Source organism: Solea solea, chromosome 7 (genome assembly GCF_958295425.1).
Source record: "Solea solea chromosome 7, fSolSol10.1, whole genome shotgun sequence".
NCBI classification, from domain to species: domain Eukaryota; kingdom Metazoa; phylum Chordata; class Actinopteri; order Pleuronectiformes; family Soleidae; genus Solea; species Solea solea.
In genome coordinates this window covers 21202138-21220617 of record NC_081140.1, presented here as the reverse complement: position 1 = coordinate 21220617, position 18480 = coordinate 21202138, and the positions used below count along the sequence as shown (strand labels likewise).

At 40.5% G+C, this 18480-nt stretch overlaps 3 protein-coding genes across 6 annotated transcripts in view; 2 read left to right on the top strand and 1 right to left on the bottom strand.

Moving 5' to 3' along the window:
* The window catches only part of LOC131463073 (gastrula zinc finger protein XlCGF26.1-like), a 5809-nt gene extending 3683 nt beyond the window's left edge, over positions 1-2126 (top strand). The window contains exons 6-8 of the mRNA XM_058634737.1: positions 1-94; positions 241-986; positions 1209-2126. The exon at positions 1-94 is cut by the window's left edge and continues 186 nt beyond it. Coding sequence (XP_058490720.1) covers positions 1-94; positions 241-986; positions 1209-1475 — 1107 coding nt within the window. The 3' untranslated portion in view covers positions 1476-2126. The remainder of the gene's footprint in view (positions 95-240; positions 987-1208) is intronic.
* A 244-nt stretch (positions 2127-2370) lies between these two features.
* Positions 2371-5488, bottom strand: si:dkey-182i3.11 (insulin-like growth factor-binding protein complex acid labile subunit). Its single transcript, XM_058634735.1, has 2 exons — positions 5014-5488; positions 2371-4607 (listed from the first exon to the last, which is right to left on the bottom strand). Exons 1-2 carry the CDS (start codon positions 5227-5229, stop codon positions 2739-2741), a joined length of 2085 nt encoding a protein of 694 aa, XP_058490718.1. The 5' UTR covers positions 5230-5488; the 3' UTR covers positions 2371-2738.
* A 3023-nt stretch (positions 5489-8511) lies between these two features.
* The window catches only part of mark4b (MAP/microtubule affinity-regulating kinase 4b), a 40842-nt gene continuing 30873 nt past the window's right edge, over positions 8512-18480 (top strand). For 3 of the 4 annotated variants that reach the window (XM_058634728.1, XM_058634729.1, XM_058634730.1), the window contains exon 1: positions 8513-9577. In XM_058634728.1, coding sequence (XP_058490711.1) covers positions 9530-9577 — 48 coding nt within the window. In that variant the 5' untranslated portion in view covers positions 8513-9529. Of the gene's footprint in view, positions 9578-18480 lie in introns of all 4 variants that reach the window. The other variant, XM_058634727.1, reaches the window with a different exon arrangement.

Sequence of the window (18480 nt, the reverse complement as noted above, 5' to 3'; positions counted from 1 at the left end):
GGAGTGAATGCTGAGAAGCCCTTCCATTGTTCGCAGTGTGGCAGAGGTTTTTCATTCCAGCGCAGCCTCAATGCACATATGCTTCTCCACACAGGTGAGATAATGTAGCAGACAGACTTTACATCATATCACATTTGATAAAACTTTGATGAAACGCGTGTTGTGTGATGTGAACATTCAGCCGCCAGATGCAAAATTCATCACAATTCTACTCTCTATACTATTTTCCTCCACATTCAGGGGAAAGACCACACATTTGTGACATTTGTGGGAAGGGTTTCACTCTGAAGCAACTGCTGAGGAACCACCAGCGCCTCCACACTGAGGTCAGGCCGTTTCGGTGTGAACAGTGTGGAAAGAGCTTCTACCGAGCCCATGGCCTGAAAATACATCAGATGGTCCACACTGGAGAGCGGGCACACAACTGCCAGTACTGTAACAAAAGCTTCACAATACCAGGTAATCTGCAGCGCCACCTACGCATACACACAGGTGAAAAGCCATTCAAATGTGAGACATGCGGCAAAAGCTTTAACCAGGCTGACACTCTGAAGGGCCATCAGCGTATACACACCGGTGAGCGTCCCTTTAGCTGCGAGACCTGTGGCAAGTGCTTCATCCAGAAGAGTGCCTTGAAGATGCACCAGAAGACCTCACACTCAGGGGAGAATTCACTGGCCTGTGTAGCATGTGGAACTGGGGTGGCCTGTGTTGACTCACTAAGAAAACACCTCCAGTCACACGCAGCAACTATTCCATGCACATGTGTGATCTGTGGCCAACAGCTCTGCTCCATCACAGAACTGCGCTCACACCAGCAGCACCACACAGTGGACAGGCCTCACAGCTGCGGGCTGTGTGGGAAGAGTTTCAAGTCGTCAAGTTACCTGAAGATTCACCTGAAGACGCACAGTGGGGAGAGGCCATTTTCCTGCGACATCTGTGGCCGTATGTTTACACAGCACAGCAGCCTTAAATCACATCAGGTATGTTTACACTGACTGAATATTTGAGCACAGATACATCATAAACTACTTCCTGATTATGTGGTAACTGTTTTTGTTAGAGATAGGAAACGGACTAAAATTGACACCTTTTTACTTTATAATTTCCATCAACCAAGCTAATTTTTTTGACTTCACCTACTAAAATAATCCCAATTTTTGGACTAATAAATGACTATCCTATCTATCCTATCTCCTCCAAAGGTAGTCCACACGGGAGAGAAACCATTCAGCTGTGACACGTGTGGGAAATGTTTCAGCAACACGGGCAACCTGAACAGACACCAGCGTATCCACACGGGGGAGAAGCCGTTCAGCTGTGACATTTGTGGACGCAGCTTCAACCAGGGCAACAGCCTGAAGGCCCACCAGCAGATACACACCGGGGAGAAACAGTTCATGTGCGACAAGTGTGGGAAGAGTTTTGCCTACCTGAGGAACCTCAAGGACCACAAGTGTTTCTACGTCTAATGCAGAGAGCTGTGATCCCTGGTGGGAGAGCTGATGGCAGACATGTCCTTGTGACTGTGGAAAAATAAGTGGGTGACTGGAAAGAAATGACTTTGTAGAGAAAGTGGTAGGTATTCAGACAACACCCTGAATTTAAGAGCGAAAACTCCCCCGTTAATTAAACTGAATAACCACTAATAGCCTCATGCTTTCTGAAAGATTGTTTTTTCTAAAGAGTTTTTGGCCCAGTGAACATTGTGGCAAATGGATTAAATGTTAACAACACAGTTTCATTACTATTACTTCAATAATCTGGTTTACTGAGGTAATGTTCACAAAGTCTACTTTAGCCTCACTGATCCATTAAAATCTTAATTTCATTCCAGATTCATTGAGATTGTAATCCACTTTTTTAAGTTGTAAGACTGGTTATGGTTTTGTTTTTTTTCTCCTGCCATTTTTTGGGATTTTAAATCACTGAAATACAACTGTGACTTATTTGGGGGAAAAGGTGCCTTGTGTGAGAACTGATTCTCTGACTGAGAAGATACAGAAGTAAGTACTAAGTGTTATTTTGCAGCAAGGATGTTTCTTCTTTTCCTGTGAAAATGTGAAGTGTGTATTTACAAGCTTTGTGGCTGTGAGTGAAATGGATAAACACTGCAATTTTAATCTTGTGAGGTTTTCTTATTTATTGACATTTATAATGCATTGTAGGAAGGATGAGACATAAGAGTCTTTCCTTCAGACTAATAATATGGTATCAAAACCAAATGCTTAACTCAAATATCACAAAGCCATTTTTTTTTTGGACTGCACTGATTGCAACAAATAAGAACTTGTATGCAAAGCATATAAAAAGCAGCTGCAGTCTTTTGCAGTCCACCATTTTAGAAGTTAATGAACTTTTTACACACATTTATAACAAGAAACAATATTTTAGGTATGTCCAGGAGAGGCAGCAAGAGAGCAAGGCATTGCATTGCATTACATTATCAATCATTTTACACCTCTACAAAATCTGGCCACAAATTCACTAAGCCAGTTTTAACAGTATATGTGAACACATGCACAGTCTTAACATAATACACTCAACATAACTCAATTCATTGATTAATAATCTATATAGTCTAATCTGATTATCATAGTCTTTGAAAATCATCTATTGACACTAACACAAGGTACAGAGATTTAGGTGCATATACTGTACTTAAAAACCAAGAGCAGAGCAAAGAAAGGAAATATAGGTTGCAGAGAGTAGAACCACTTCAAAGGATGTTATGATTATCTGACGGCTATAAGGAACATGATAAGCAGACTAAGCATTTGTAGAGGAAACAAAGGTTTTGAGCTGCTCGCAACATTTGCAGTGCAATAATCTTGTAGCAATAAGGAAGGCTGTGCTGCTTGTGAAGAGTTTTTATCCTCAGTAAGGGGCGATGACGAGTAGAGGTAGCAGACAGGCTGATCTCCTAGCTTGTCTATGTGCAAGTTGACCCAGCAGCTGATGTAGAGAATACAAGCACAAGTGCAGTCCCACAAATTACCTGACAGCCAGACAACATTAAGCTTTCTCAGAGGCTCCAAAGCCCTGCTCTCCACTGCTCTAAGCTGGTTGGACTTTAAACTCAGCTTGTGCAGGTTTTTAAGTCCTTGGAAGACGTCAGACTGTAGGTGATGCAGCTTGTTTCCATCCAAGTTTAGTTCTGTTAGTTTTGAAAGCCTAGCAAACAGATGAGAGTGTAAAGTTGCCAGGTTGTTGTTCTTTAGTAGAAGCTTTCCGAGGTTGCGGAGGTGATGGAAGGTATTGAAGGGAATGTCCTGCAGCTGATTGACGTTCAACCGGAGCTCTTTAAGTCGGGTTAACCCTACAAAGTCATCCGGAGACAGCTCTGAGAGACAGTTTTTGGTCAGATCCAGTGTTGTAAGATTTGCTAAATTTTTGAGCAGGCTTGTAGGAAGTTTACTTATGTGGTTTCCATTTAGTTTTAACTCGTTTAAACTAGTAAGGTCTCTGAACTGGTCTGAGTGTAAATAGGAGAGATTGTTATGAGAGAGCCTCAGTGAATTAACTTTCACCAAACCATGGAAGACTGAGGGATGTAGAGAACTGATGTGGTTGTCATTGAGGTCTATCTCTACCAGTTGCATCATCCTGTGGAAAAGTCCATTGGGAAGGTGTGTCAGTATATTGTACTCCAAGTACAGGTTCTGTAGCGACTTGAGCTTGGTGAACAGATCAGGGTGGAGCTCCGCGATACGGTTGTACGACAGTTGTAGCTCTTTGAGTCTCGGGAGTGAATCAAATACACCATCTGGGAGGGCAGAGATCTGATTACTGTCTAGATGCAGCTGCTGAAGGTTGGACATGTTACTGAATATATCCTGAGGAAGAGATGTCAGTCTGTTCATGTATAAATCAAGAGATTCAAGGTTGATCAGGTCATTAAAGAATTTTGAGGGAAGAGAGTCTATGAGGTTAACGCTGAGGTCCAGCACTTGCAGCATAGTCAGACCTCTCAGTGACCCCTCAGACACTGTGGTCAGCTTGTTGTTTCTTAAGTCCAGATCAACCAGCAGTTTTAGAGAACCGAAGCAGTCCTCTGCAAGGTTGGTAATGCTATTTACCTTTAGATGCAGAGATTTGAGCATTTTTAGGTCACTCAGTGCCTCAGCTGGAATAGTTATCAGCAGGTTACCACTCAGGTCAAGCTGTTGGAGAACAGTCGCTCCTCTGAAACTGTTCTCATCCAACCTTCTGATTCTGTTACGTGACAGAACAAGTTTTTTTAATGCAGTGGCGTTCTCAAAAACCCCCCTCTCTATCTGTGTTATATTATTATGGCTGACGTGAAGGTCAGAAAGAGTGAGGGCTCCATCAAACACACCAACCTGTAACGTTTGAATGAGATTAAAGTTCAGAATCAGTTTCTTCAGATTAGTTAATCCATGGAGGAATCCGACTGGTAGATGTTCGAGCAGGTTCTCACTCAGGTCCAGTATGGTGAGAGCAGTGCACATTAGGAACTGACCAGAGTGTAGAGACTTCAGGCCATTGTCACGTAGAAAAAGCTTAGACAGCTTTGTCATGTTGGGCCAGACTGGATTGAGGGACAGGAAGACATTCAGCTGATTTCTAGTCAGGTCCAAAACCTGCAGGATATCAGAGTAAAGAATCAACTTGTGAATCATTTTTTGAGTTTACTGGTTTAGAAAGAGAAACCATAGAGAGGGGAGAAAAGTTGATTTGTAAATATGTTACATTTTCAGTATTTGTCAAGGACGTACATTTTTTTCAGAAAAAGATTAGTCTAAGAGTCACAAATGTGGTTTGTGCTCTGGTAGAAGTTAAACTTAATGCAATACTTGATGATTTTTTTTTTTTTCAGTTAGCGTAAAGAGAAATCCTAAAGTGACTAAAGCTTTGATATGGTATGGTTCTTTGTAGACAATTCACTTTTGAGAACACAGAAGATTTAACTTGAGACTTTCTTGCCTTCATAAGGTCATTTTTGTGTCACAGACAATGTAAAGTTTTCAGACCACAGTTAGTTCACACCTGCAGCTTCTCCAGTCCATGTTGGGGTATTTCCTGTATCTTGTTGTATGAGACGTACAGCACCTCTGTCCCCTCTGGCAGCTTTGGGATCAGGTACAGTCCTTTCTCCTGACATGCAATGGAGGTCAGGTTGTGCAGGCAATGACATTTTGGTGGGCAGAGGTTTGATGCCCAGGCCAAGAGGCTCAGGGAGGCCAAAGTTAAGGCTGCCAGCATGGCTGCTTAGAGCAGGAAACAAACCTAGAACACAGTTAAAAAGGAATAGTGCTGTGTTGTTCTATGTGTTTAAGACGGCCGCAAATCTGTAAGTGAAACTTGTTATTTTTTTAAGGTGACCTTTTGATTTTATAGAGCAACATGAATTAATTTGTTGAACCATCACAATTTGTTAATTTGTGAAGGTTCAGGTTATATTGGGCACATTTATTTTACATTTTTTGTATTATACAATGCAAACTTTTTACATCATAAAACATTTAAGTAGCCTCAACATTCAGACTTTTTGCAACCTCTATCCATTAAAATGTTTTCAGGAGTTATCATTGCTTTATCAAACCCTAATATTTGTTTTTTAATCAGAACTTACCACTGATGTGTGGGCTGTGAAGTTGCTCGGTGGTTTTGCTGAAAAGTGAGTTTCCACACTGGATGCTGCTGCAGAGGAAGGTAGGGTTTTTCTACCTTCCTCTGCAGCAGCATTAGACAGAGCAGCGGGTGCGCATTTGGTTAATGTGGTAACAGATTCATGTGTCTGTCAGAAGCATCACACAACTGCTGACTTTATCAGAGTTACTGTCACACCAAACACTGTTATCTGCTCACTGCACATTCATTGGTCATTGCCAAACAATGTCTTTATTCTAATAATCAAGATTTGGTGGCAGTTTGTACCTACTTTCCTAATGAGGGATGTTTCTTTAAATTATACAGCAGCCTGTAGAATAAGTCTAAAGATACAATATTGATACACCTGTCAACGATGCACCAACATTCACTTTTAAAGACCTTGAGAAGCAACAAAATATAAAGATAAAGACAGTTTTCTAATACAAAGGTTTCATGAATTATATTTGTGCCTGAGGACTGGAAAGTTACTGAAGGCTGATCCTCATGGATCAGCTTTATGCACATTTACAGTATAATCCATGACACTAAAATTCAACCAAGATGCTTTCTTATTACTACTACTGCACCAATAGATGGCAGTCTCCTCTACTTTTTGGATATCCCCATCATTTCAACTCTGTGATAGATAAAAACAGAAAGATTTTCATTTTTTCCTAGTTTCCTTTCACAAAAAAACAGCAAGGTTCTTGCACTCGTTACAGTCCATTTTCATGTCCAACTCACAGTTAATAAGTGAAAATGACGATTTCGAATTTTCTACATATTTTTTTTTTCTCGTTCTGTGGTGTGTGATTCCTTTCAACTGTGATTCTGTTGATGACGTCAGTGTGTGCATTTTTCAGCTGGTTGTGGGCTGCCTGACACCATGAATGTCTGCTGCATGGCTCACTGAAAACAGCCCCAGGGCCGAACAGTAGGTCAGGCTGGCTATGATCCTCTCCAGATTATAGCTCAGGGCATCGGCAGAGGAAGTGTGAGAGTCTGGCAAAGACAACACTCAGCACAAGTGGCTTCCTGTCCATTGTAAAAGGAAATGAGATTGTCTGTATTTTGGTTTTAATGTGAGAGCCAGGTTGTATACCAGTCACTTACCAGCCTCAGTAATTAATAGACTGTTGTATATTTATACTTATACACACAAACACCAGAATCATTTTGATAAGAGGATGTAACTACACTATGAAGTACAGTGGAATATGATTTAAATAAGCAATTTTCATTATGAAATGTGTCAAAATAGGAAATTGCTGCATATAAGTTGGTATTTTATACTAAAGACATATTGTATATGGTTGCCAGGGAAAATTGTGTGTTAGTGAAGGTGCTTGTATGCATAAAGTACATAAAATATGTGTTGTTAAGTGTTGTGGCTGGATCAGTCCCTGCTGATGTACTCTGAGCAGCACAAATCATTAGATGACACGCACACACACACACACACACAAAAGAGCAACAGAGGCCGACTCGCACCCCTCTCGTTCTTTTCCATAGACCATTAGATGTATTGACAATTCCACATCTAGTATTTTTTTCCTTTAATTGGTTTAGACACAGCTGACCGGGCAATGATGCTAATGCCGCTGGTGTTCTCTGTAACACAGTGTTCAGTACAGAATCAGCAGTCCATGGAAATATGGACTGCTGCTGTTCTTTCCAGCATTGATTATTTCTTAGCAGCAGCAGCAGAACTCTGCTGTCCTGGTAAATTCTTGTCTCTGCCTCTGTTCTTTGAGAGATGATGATGAAAGTGTATGTCTGCTGCTCATCCGCTTGATCCACTATAACTCCATTGTTCTACAAGGGATTCGGGTCACAGAAGGTCTCAATCATTACCAAAGAGCAGTAGTGTGAAGGAAGTATGAGGCCCTGGGTTCGGTCCAACAGGTCCAGATCAGTCCAGGTAAGATTTTTTTCTGATTGTTATGTTAAGTCGTGAGATGACATGTTCTCTCAAATTACAATGAAAGCTGGAATAAATACACCCTCAGTTGCCAATTCATTAGGTACCCCCATGAGTTGAAACTATTGCAATCCAGCCCAACTGTTGTGCTGTATTTATTCCTGCCTTGAAGAAACACATTTAGAAAGGTGTTGATGAAACTGGAATTTCTAAAAAGTTGTCCACCCCAATTAACTTTATATAGACCAAATGATGTAGCGTTTACTCTTCAAATTGACCCCTCTTAACCCTTTTTTGTCTTTGTAAATTGTCCTTGAGTGTCTTTAATATTGTGGATTTAATATTTTTTAATGTAACATATTCATATAGATCTGTATGTTATTATTAATAAAATTAACGGTTCCAATGATTGATTCTTTCTTTTTTAATGTCATGCACAAAAGTGCCCAAACCACATAAATTACAGTTGCAGGATTTCATTACAAATGTTACTAATAACTTTTTCAGCTCAGTTTTAAATAACATCTGCTAACTGCAAACTTTCTCTTCCTGGGTCTTTCCAAGCATCCAAATGTAAATAAATCACAGAAAGTATGTGTAACTAAAAACCACATTCTATGTGATGTCATGAAAATACAACAAATGGTAAGACAATACATGTCATTTTAGCAGACGTTTTTATCTTTTGCACACAGGGTACCAGTCTTAACCACTGAGCCACTACACCCCCATAGATGTTGTTTCATTTGGATTCGTTTGGATGGTTTTGTAAAAAAAAATAATAATATCAAGATTATTAGTTCAGAGACTAGTCAAAAAAAGGAGCAGACTGACTCTTGAGTATCATTGCAGTGATTAATTGTCACCAGAAGATGGCAGTCGTATATCCTCGTGGAGACACGCTACCGTTAAACCGCAGAGAAGAAGACGCGCGGGCGAGAGGGCGTGCGCGTGTACGTGTGCGCGGCTCGCTCTCGACGCAGCAGCAGTAGCCGGTTTCGTCGTCGTCCTGTTGACGTCCCTCTCCTCCCTCTTTCTCTTGTCACTGTTTTTCTCGAGGTGGATGTGGTGACGGGAGCTTCCGTTTTCTTTCGCCTCCTTCAACAGAAAACAGTACGGTCTTTCCGACCCGAGGGAAGTCTTCACGTTGACGCTGGCGGAATTTTCATTCAGTCAAACCGAATGAGAGGACTTACAGGAGGGCGGACTGAACCGAGGAAGAGTCGGGGACTGGCTTGGAGGCTGCACATCCGCCGCTTTCTTTAATGCTACAGTTGTTGTTGGCCGTCATTTGCTCTCCTAAGGCCCGGGGCATCTGTCTGCGTTCGGGGTGTTTTCTTAGATGGTACTTGGTTTCGTTTCCGGGACGGTTTCTCCTCCGGTTTGACCGTTGCCTCACGTAATTATTATATTAACGAGCGAACAGGAAAACACAGACTCCCCCTTTCTTCCCCTTTCTTCCCCAGCTCCACGGCTGTGTTTCCCTTTTATTATCCCTCTCCAGTGGTGGACGTGTTTTCTTAGCCCTTTCCACCAGAAGACGATGCAGCTCAGAGTAAACCGGTGACTTTTTTTTGTTAACTGTGTATCAGCTAGTGACCATAGACATGGTACGGTAGCGTCAGTGGGGGATCTGGTGGAAAGTGAAAAGCTTCAGTGGGGTCTCAGTCTGTGTTTTTTTCCCCTCCCGTGAGACTGGGTTGGTACCAACAAACCCAGACAGACATGAGGTGGTTATAGCCCAGCCGTTTGTTTGTAAGCATCAGTTTAAGCAGGGTCACTCTTTTAGTGATCCGTGCTGCCTTCACGGACAATGACAATGGGGGTTGTATGAGAAGCGAGGCTGGTTTTTTTCTGACACAGAGCCTGGTGTGAGTGACAACCAGGCGGATCTGTGGGGTGTTTTTTTACCCAGCGTGAACACAAACCCACCGCCACACTTATTGTCTCCTTTTTTCCGTGGACGGCGGAGACCACTCAGGGAAGAACATGTCTTTACGCACGGCACTGCCTGGAAACGAGCGGAAACCGGACCATGTAAGTAGACAACAAAAACACAGGCACCTCCAGGGACAGGTTCCAATTCGGTTTTGTTGTACTTTTGAAGAAATGTTCCACCCCATATACATGTACACATACATTATATTTATGCACACATACAAATACCTCTGAGATTAGTCTGCCCCATGTGCAAAAGAGCAGCTGCAGTCAAGAAAGGCGACAGACTCGCTAATCTCCCCCAGCTCATTCAGGACGGGTTGGAATTGGACACGGACTGTATTCTAGGATGTAGATGGAGGTGAGGGTTGGGGAGGGCTGGGTACAGAGTCGTGTGTGTTTTATTGATTACACATACACGCAAGACGCTCAAATATAATCAGTTAATGACTTGCCTAATAAAATCTTTCCGGACTTGCACCTCCACCTCCTGCACCCGTCAGTGCGCATGTTACCCCCCCCCCCAATCAATAATTGATGCATCTGACGCAAGGCCACCCAACCCTATCCACACCCAGCTAGGCCTGCACCCATCCCTCTGCCAGTCCATATCTGCTGCATCACCTCACTTCCAGCTCTTCACTCCACCCGGTCTGACCTGTCCAATCTCTGTGACAGGCAGCAGTGCTGTGAAATCTGCTGTGTCAGGCTAGCCTCGTTTGTCCTGCTGAGGTTTTCCTATATGTGGCAGTGTCAGGGTTTTGGGGAGATTGGACTTTGAATTTAAGTTTTTTTGCTGGATTTTGCATGATTTTTTTTTACACTAATCTGCTTTTGTTTAGATATTGGTAAAGCTATGAGCCTCTCAAATAGTTATCCTAACCCTAGTCTAGCTGTATAAGGAATCCCCACCTTTGTCTCAAGGGCACCTAGCTTACACCAAGCCAGCAATCTGAAATATCACAGAGTCCTTCTAGATTTGAAGCTATAACAAAGAGCTACTTTCTTTGGCACCACCAGCCCACAGCTGACGACATACAAAGTACTTCCCTGAAAGGATATTTAAAGGGCATGTCATTTCACCAATTCTCATGTGGCTGCTGCTCAGATATTATGTAAATATCTCATGACCGTAGTGACTGTGGCCACTACTAGCAGCTAAATCTTGACTACAGTCACTACTGCTAGCTGGTTTCCTGGGCGTTCTCATTTAACTTTTTTACCACATCAGTTGTTGAATGTATTTCCCCAATTTGGGGATGCAAGGTTAAAGGCTGCTGACTGTTGTGGAAGATATGAATGGCACTTGTGGGAGAATGACATTGTAGTCATGGGACACTGGCACCCCTCTTTACCAACCTGTTATGTGTCTGGGTTGTTTTGACTGACACACACTGGATTGTTACAGTTAGGTGTTTATTGCCTGTTGAACTTGTCAGGACCCAGAGACACATTTGAAGATGGCAGAATCAATGAGGTATTTGGATATTTTTAAAATAATCCAGTTTGTAGTTGGTTTGGACAGTTTGTGGCCACACCCAAATATAGGACTTCAGAGAGTGACAAAGCTTTTTTAGATAGAGCATTTAATTAGATTAAAACACTGAGTCATAACAGCAGGAAACCTTCTTGAAAGTATTGAAGCCACATAATCTTCCTATTTCCTTTTCAATCACATAATCACTGGGAGAAATAACTTCAGGGGTGATTTCATTCTGAACAACAGTACAGCAACAGTACAATAATTGTACAGCAGTACAATTAACTAATGAGAGTGCCAGTTTCAGTAGGATAACTGAAATCCTGTAAGTCAACAATCATGTTAACACTTGTAGGAAACATAATGCTTTCTGCTCACCTTCTTTTTCCAAGTCATTACATCAAGATACCATTCCTGTGAGATCATATATTCCTGCCTTCACTGAATATAATATATGGGGGTTTATTATATGTGTATGTATATATAAATATATCTATGTATATGTAGTACATTAATTATCAAATCAACGTGTTTCCAAGCTTCTCCATATAACCCATCATCATCACCACCACATTCCCTCAATCAATTCATTCACTCCAAATGAGCAGTTTCTGGTTAGTTATTCAGTCTTGTCTCCATTTTTCAGTGAAAACAACTCCTTTTACTTCTTAGTCGTTCTGCTAAGTTAACTTGTCTCCAGGTTAAAGCCCCTTGGCAGGTGAGTAATGGCTTGTGTTCATGTTGTTCTGTACTTAGACCCTGTGTGTGGTTTTGTAGCAGAAGCCAGATGATCTGTGCAATTAAGAGGTGCAGACGATTTGCCTTTACTCTGAGACCTAATTAGCATTGTAATTTCAGCTGTCAGATTTCAGATTTTTTTCCTGGGACTGAATGTAAAATTTAATGCATGTTGGTTTTGTGGCTTACAGTTGAATATTCTTCCTTCGGGTTTGCGTAGATGATATTGCTTGAGGTATGTCAAAGGTCAGAAGAAGACAAAAGACAAAATTGGTGTTAATAGAAGTGGTTGATAGGAAACATGGCTTAATGGATGTTGGCCAATTTTGTTCTCCAGGATCTGCAGGTCAGTGTTTGCTACCCTCCAGCTCTGTCTCCCATCAGCCTCTTAACATCCAGCTTAGTGTCATGTCTATTTTGTCCTGTCATTTCTCAGATAAACCATAGTTGCTTTTAGCACATTTTGTCCTGTTACTTTAAGTCCTGTAATTTTACTTTACACATCCTATGTTGACTTTTGACATTTAGCTGCTCCTCAGATCTTTTGTCATCACATGCACTCACTCACAGACAACTTTACCATACCTGCTAAACCTGCATCTGCAAGTGTTTGTGTTTAGCTCTTGTATTTTAGTTCTAGTATAGACCACAGATAGGAGACCCCAGTTTAAGTTAGAGCTAGCATTGAGGTGGTGAAGGTCCTCACAAGTACAGTTAACATGCACTGTATGTTTGTTCTGTGCTGTGGGAATAGACACTATTTTGCTTGGGGCTAATTATGAGGTTTTCATCTGTGCTTGAGAGAGGGAAGTGAAAGTCATATAGTAGGTGTGGGTAAGTGCTTGTGTGTACATGTACAGCTGTGTGTACTAATATAAAGGGCAACATATCTCCCATTGTGCCATTGGAGGGCAGAGCAAGGCTTTTGTGTGACATGGACAAGCAAGACTCAAAAGCTTGCTGTCCTGACATGTTGCCCTGAAGTTGACGGCATTCCTTTTCCCTAGTTACACATCAGATACACTCACAGACAGCTCTTTTAGTCCTTGGGTCTGCATGGGGCCAACTGAACCGTGCACAACTGGTATGAAATCAGATGGGCCCATGTTAGGTGACCTGTACAATAGCTCACATACATATTGTACAGTCAAGCAGCTCAAACCAACTGAATATGTATTTTTATTTATGAGCATTTGTTTCCTTGTGATTGGAGAAGTAGGGCCAGATACACGGACATTTTCAGAACACAGCTCCCATCAAAGCTGACCATGAGTAAGGCATGTCTGACGATGATCGATATCAGGGCGGTAGGGGCAAACCATGGTTGCTGTGAAAGTATGCAAGTGAATATAAATCAGGGCATTGTTGGGGGAAAAAAAGATTAACAGATTTAGCTGAGTTTTCAGTAAATGAGTTGCTCAACAGCATGACATTGGCAGAGTGTTTAAGTGAGTGCATTTTGTCGGATTTGCTAACACCCCCGTCTGCATTGTTTTTTCAGGCATCCCACTTGTTAAATCTGTGTGGCATCTTCTTACTTGGAGAATGTGAAATCTGAGTTACTTAAGGATGATAAAATGAATTATTGCTATTATCATTATATGTTAACTAGTTCTGTATTTACTCCAAATTAAAGCTGATTTTCCCCAATGCCTTACTTGTTCACCAGATGACATTTTCTGGAGATCAGGCTATCATGTGAAGAATGAGAATTCACAGACCCATTGTTAATTGCTGAACACAGACCCCCACACCCCCCCTGCAGATTAAATTTATTATCTCAAAGACACATACTTAATACAGTGATCTAGCCGACAAACATAAAGGACACTAAGATAACAGTCCAAACACACAGTCCTCCAGTTGTGTTCATTGTGTAATGGTGCTCTTCTGATGTCTCACTCTCAGGTGTCAACTTACTGTCCCTGTCTTTTCTCGGGTCTGAGCTACACAGTTCTGCATCTGTAGTCTGTCGGCTACATATTGTGTTTGCAATTACACACACCTTTTTCTATTGCCTTTGCTTTGATTGGATGATGGGGACACAATCATATGGTATCTACATGTGTCATTAGGGTTTTTGTTCACTGTTGTAGATGAAACTGGTTTCCTTACACTGCACTTTATGTTTAATTCTTGGCTTTCTGAAACAAAGACAGTATCAACTAGTGATCTGTCTCTCACTCTCTGTGTATGTGTGTGTGTGTGAAGGGGGAATGTTCTTGTTAACCACAGGGAATATCACATCAGAAAAAGTGGTCACAGTTTTTGTCCATTAGCTGCTGCAGACTGGAGCTCAGCAACAAGACATACACAAATCATGTGATGTTATTGTAAATACTATAATTTTCAGTTTAAATTTTCCTTTAGGGGAGACATTTCTCACAGTTTTGCTCATTAAAATGGGTAATGATAGCGATAATAGTACATGTCACGACTTTCTCTGACAGTGTGGCCTAATAGTTTCAAGTCTTCTTCAGCAATAATTCCTCTGTATATTATTTAAATTAAAGTAACAAAGGGACATCTTTAGACTAGACTTGAACTTTAACCAAGTAGATCATGTATTTTTTCAATTAAAAATACTTGTTAATATTGAAAGGTAAATATAGAAGGCTCTTTTTGAAGTAGGTTTTTTTAGGGTGAGACTGAAGTGACACAGTTGGCAGAAACAAAGGCTGTGCATTGGGGAAATGATACAGAAGGAACATATAGTCTGCAGTGAAGTGAATGAGAGGATTTAAGTCAAGGCTTTTGGATACAGAGATGGTGTCTAGGAAGATAAGTTAAAGAAAAAAGAAATGTGAGAATTTGAAGAACACATTGGTTTAAAGCAACCCACTGGTTAAAGTTTAGATAGAATACATAAATGAGGTAAACTATAAAATGAATACGCATTCTGTAAATAGACATGTTACAGACACACTTGTACAGAGTTTCTCTGCAGTGAGGCAACATTTTGGACATTGATTTTTACCTTCAAATAAGATTTATTAGATATAATGACTACACTTTGAGCCTATGTATGCAACCTGTGAATGTCTGGCTTTATTAGACTACATTGTAGTTATGTTTCTCAACTAAATTATCATTAAGGCATAGGTTGTTGTGATCATTTTTGTAAATGTTTTACAACTAAGAAAGTGTTTTTATGTTTGCATGTTAAACATGTTGTAACAGAGTTTGGGGAAGGAGGGGAATCAGTCTGTAGCAAATGCCAAGGAGTGACTCAGTGCTTTATTCCACTGTTGCTGATGCAAACAGCATAAATCTGCCCTATCCTCAGACAGGTCTGAAGATCACAGCCCAGTGGTGAATTATATGCTGAGTAATGTAGCAGGTCTCCAGAGTCGAACAGAGAGAGTGTGTGTGTGTATGTGTGTGTCCGTGTGTGTGTTTATACACAGCTGAGACTAAGGAATCCAGTAACACTTTACATACTGAAGCCAGATAATATCAGACTGGAGGAGGGAGGCTTCTTTTCAACCACGATGCTGGGTGGTTGTCCCCTTCAGCTTCATGTCCTCAGGCTCATATTCTTAGTAATATTTAAATATTGTCCATCACCGTAGTCAAAAATCTGCTTAAAGCTGAGTTTAAAAACAGGTTTCAACAATCACTTCCAAAGCTTTATTCATGGGCTTCAGTTCTGATTGGTATTGGTGGATTTGTAAGACTAAAGATGAATATAGGGCACAATATTAGTTAAAGCCAAAATGTTTATCCTCCACATAAGGGTCACGGAGGTGCTGTGCCAATATCAGCTGACATAGTCGAGGTACACCCTGGACAGTTTGCCAGATAAAATATCATTTTAGATTAATTCTCTAATCTATACACATCTTATTCTACAGACTGAAGAGGACATCTTTGTTTCTATATATTATTATTATTATATTTTATATATGGAATATATATATATATATATATATATTTATATACAAATATCACACAGTAGTAATTTTTAAATATGTTTTTGAATGAAAATTAGAATAATGATGTAAAAATTAGCATTCCCATTGATATTGTGAGTCATATCGCTCGCAATTCCTGTCAAAAATAATAGATATTTATTCAAAATCGTCTAGCCCTAGTTTGCAGCCAATCTTACTTTTTACTACTTGGGACAGCACTGTCATTTTTATATCATTATTCAAAAAAACAGAACAATCAATTGAAAGAGGGACCAAAGTTAAAGGGATATAATTGTAACCCCTGTAACATTATTACTGAGCTCCCTGGAGCTGTTATTGTTTTTTTTCATGCTCTAACTCATTTTGTTTGTGGTGTATTCATGATGGCACCATTCATACACAGAGAAAAAACAGCACAGGGCAGATCAACCCCTTGCAATGGTGTTATTACTTTTTTCAGTGGGTTTACCTGGGTTCAGAAATCCTGAGAAAATGCTCATTTAGTTTAAAAGTAGCTTGAAGGGTTACTTATTTAACAACAGGAATAATTGGTGTAAAAACAGCTGCATAAAAAGCAATGTTGTTAGTAGTTACTTTTTAAATTGGGATGTTGAACAGCATTCAGAAACATCCACATCATGTTTACTGTCTGTAAGTTGAAGTTTCCAGCTTCTTAAATTATTTAATAGGCTGTAAAAAAATCGTTCAACAGGCTGAGGATAGAAACCTCCGTCAGTAAAACTCATGGAAAATAACTGAGCTTGACCCTGGCATTTGCCATGTATTTATATAAACCGGAGGTTTGTGTGTTTTAGAGTCAGTATGCTTTGCAGAGAAGCCCAAGAAATTGAGTTATGTTTATGTATCATTGCTGCTGGTACTGTATTTGGCACATAAGAGTGAAGGTTGAGCTTCCAGTAAGAACACAATTCTGCATGCCCTGGGGAAATATATCAATAAACAAGAGCCTCTGTGGCCTTTCAGCAAAACTGGTCTGACTCACATTCTAATGGTTATTGGTAGGAATTTGAATCACTGAAAAGCTAAAGCTGGTGTTATTTTATTTAAAAGGGAAAACAATCTTTATAAAAATAGATGACTACATACAATTACAAAAGAAGACATGTAGCTCATGCTAATTTCCATCCTTAAAAGAAATTGAACAAAAGGAATCCAGCACCAGGTCTAAATGTCATTGCCCTCTCCCTTCTGTCCAATACAGCTGAAATTAAACAAAGAAATCCAATTCTATTAGTAACTGCACACTGTTAATTAACTACAACTTACATTTTATTTCAATGTGACTCATCTGTTTAATGCACTCTTCCAGCTAGCAACTCTCCCCTTGCTTTGTGCTTCTTAACAAGAAAAAGAATAAAGGTAACATATATCCCTCAGCAACTCCACAGAATCAGACAATCTGTCTGCCACGGTTTCTGACATGTTTTTCTGGCAGCTCCCTGTTCGTCATGGGACCTTACAGGAAACGTGTGGAGTGTTGCAGAGCAACATGTGACACCACAGCTGTCATCGTATTGACATTTCTGTCAGCAGGACAGGAAGTGACGTGGGTTATGTTCATGCAACGTCCTGCTGCTTTTGTCACATTCTCCTGCAATGTAAGGGTGTGATTCAATTTATTTCTCTTGTGTGGTTTCCAAAATCACATATCTCAAATGTGTATTGGCTGTATTCAATATATGCAGGATTGTGGTGAGTAGCTGGATGGAGGAGGATGTCAAAAGAAAAGTCTCTATTTAGCTGTGGATACTGTGGTTCCACTGTAAACCAATAAACTAGCAATATGCCAACCCAAAGGAGTTTTGATTATTCATAAAAAAAAGCACTTTTGGGTATTACAGATGTGTGTAGAACTCTATATAGTAACATATTAATATGTAGTGTAGTCAAATAAGCCACCAGGTTAACCCATTTGTTTGTTTTCAGGAGTGTTATCTCTATGTTGTGATCTGTGATGTCATGGAGACAATGTGTGTCTGCTGGTGTGGTTAGGACCAGTAACAAACTAGACTGAGGCCACAAGGCCGAGAGCCACACAGCAGCAAGAGAGGAAGAGGAAACTGGGCACACATAGTGGGTCTGTATGTGTGTGTGTTAGCAGAAGTTGGGGATGGCTCACAGTTACACCATTCCTCTGCTGGGGACCAACATCAAACATCAAACATCCTGCCTAGAGTACATTCAGGCTGTCGGGGACTGACACGTCCTTCCGGGTGTGAGCCATTGTTTGGAAACATGTTTGTGTTCGTCACAGCATGAGTCTTGACGTAGCAGTCATCTGCCCTCCTTTTGCCGCGCCTCTGGCTTCATTTAACTCATTAATAACAGAGAGAGGAAGACGATCATATTTGTATTTTCCGAGAGCCATTGGCAATGAGCACATACAAAGTTAATAAAGAGTTTAATAACAAAGGAAGCAATAATATCCACATTAGTGAGACTAAAAAAATTGGAATTGTGTTAGTTTAGATAAGGCTCATATTCAGAGTAGAGCGTCTGGAGTCTCCATTCATCCATTTGTGTGCATTTTATTCAGCTCTACACCCACACAGACCAGCACAGATGAAAGATAACTGCTGTACTGTACAAAAGCTGATGGAATGCCAGAGATGTAAACTTGCATGTCACCATAGTGCCCCCCCCATATTTTAGCTGACACTTATTTACTTATCTTAAGGAGGATGTAAGCATTAACAGTTATTCCATGATTTCCCTGTGATATCACTAAATTAATATTAAGTATTTTAAAGATGCAGATAAACCAGCGTTATATACCTGTTTGCAAATTACATAGTAAGAGTGCAAACCCAATCCCCCTTCCTTGCACACACACAAGCAGGCACTTAACC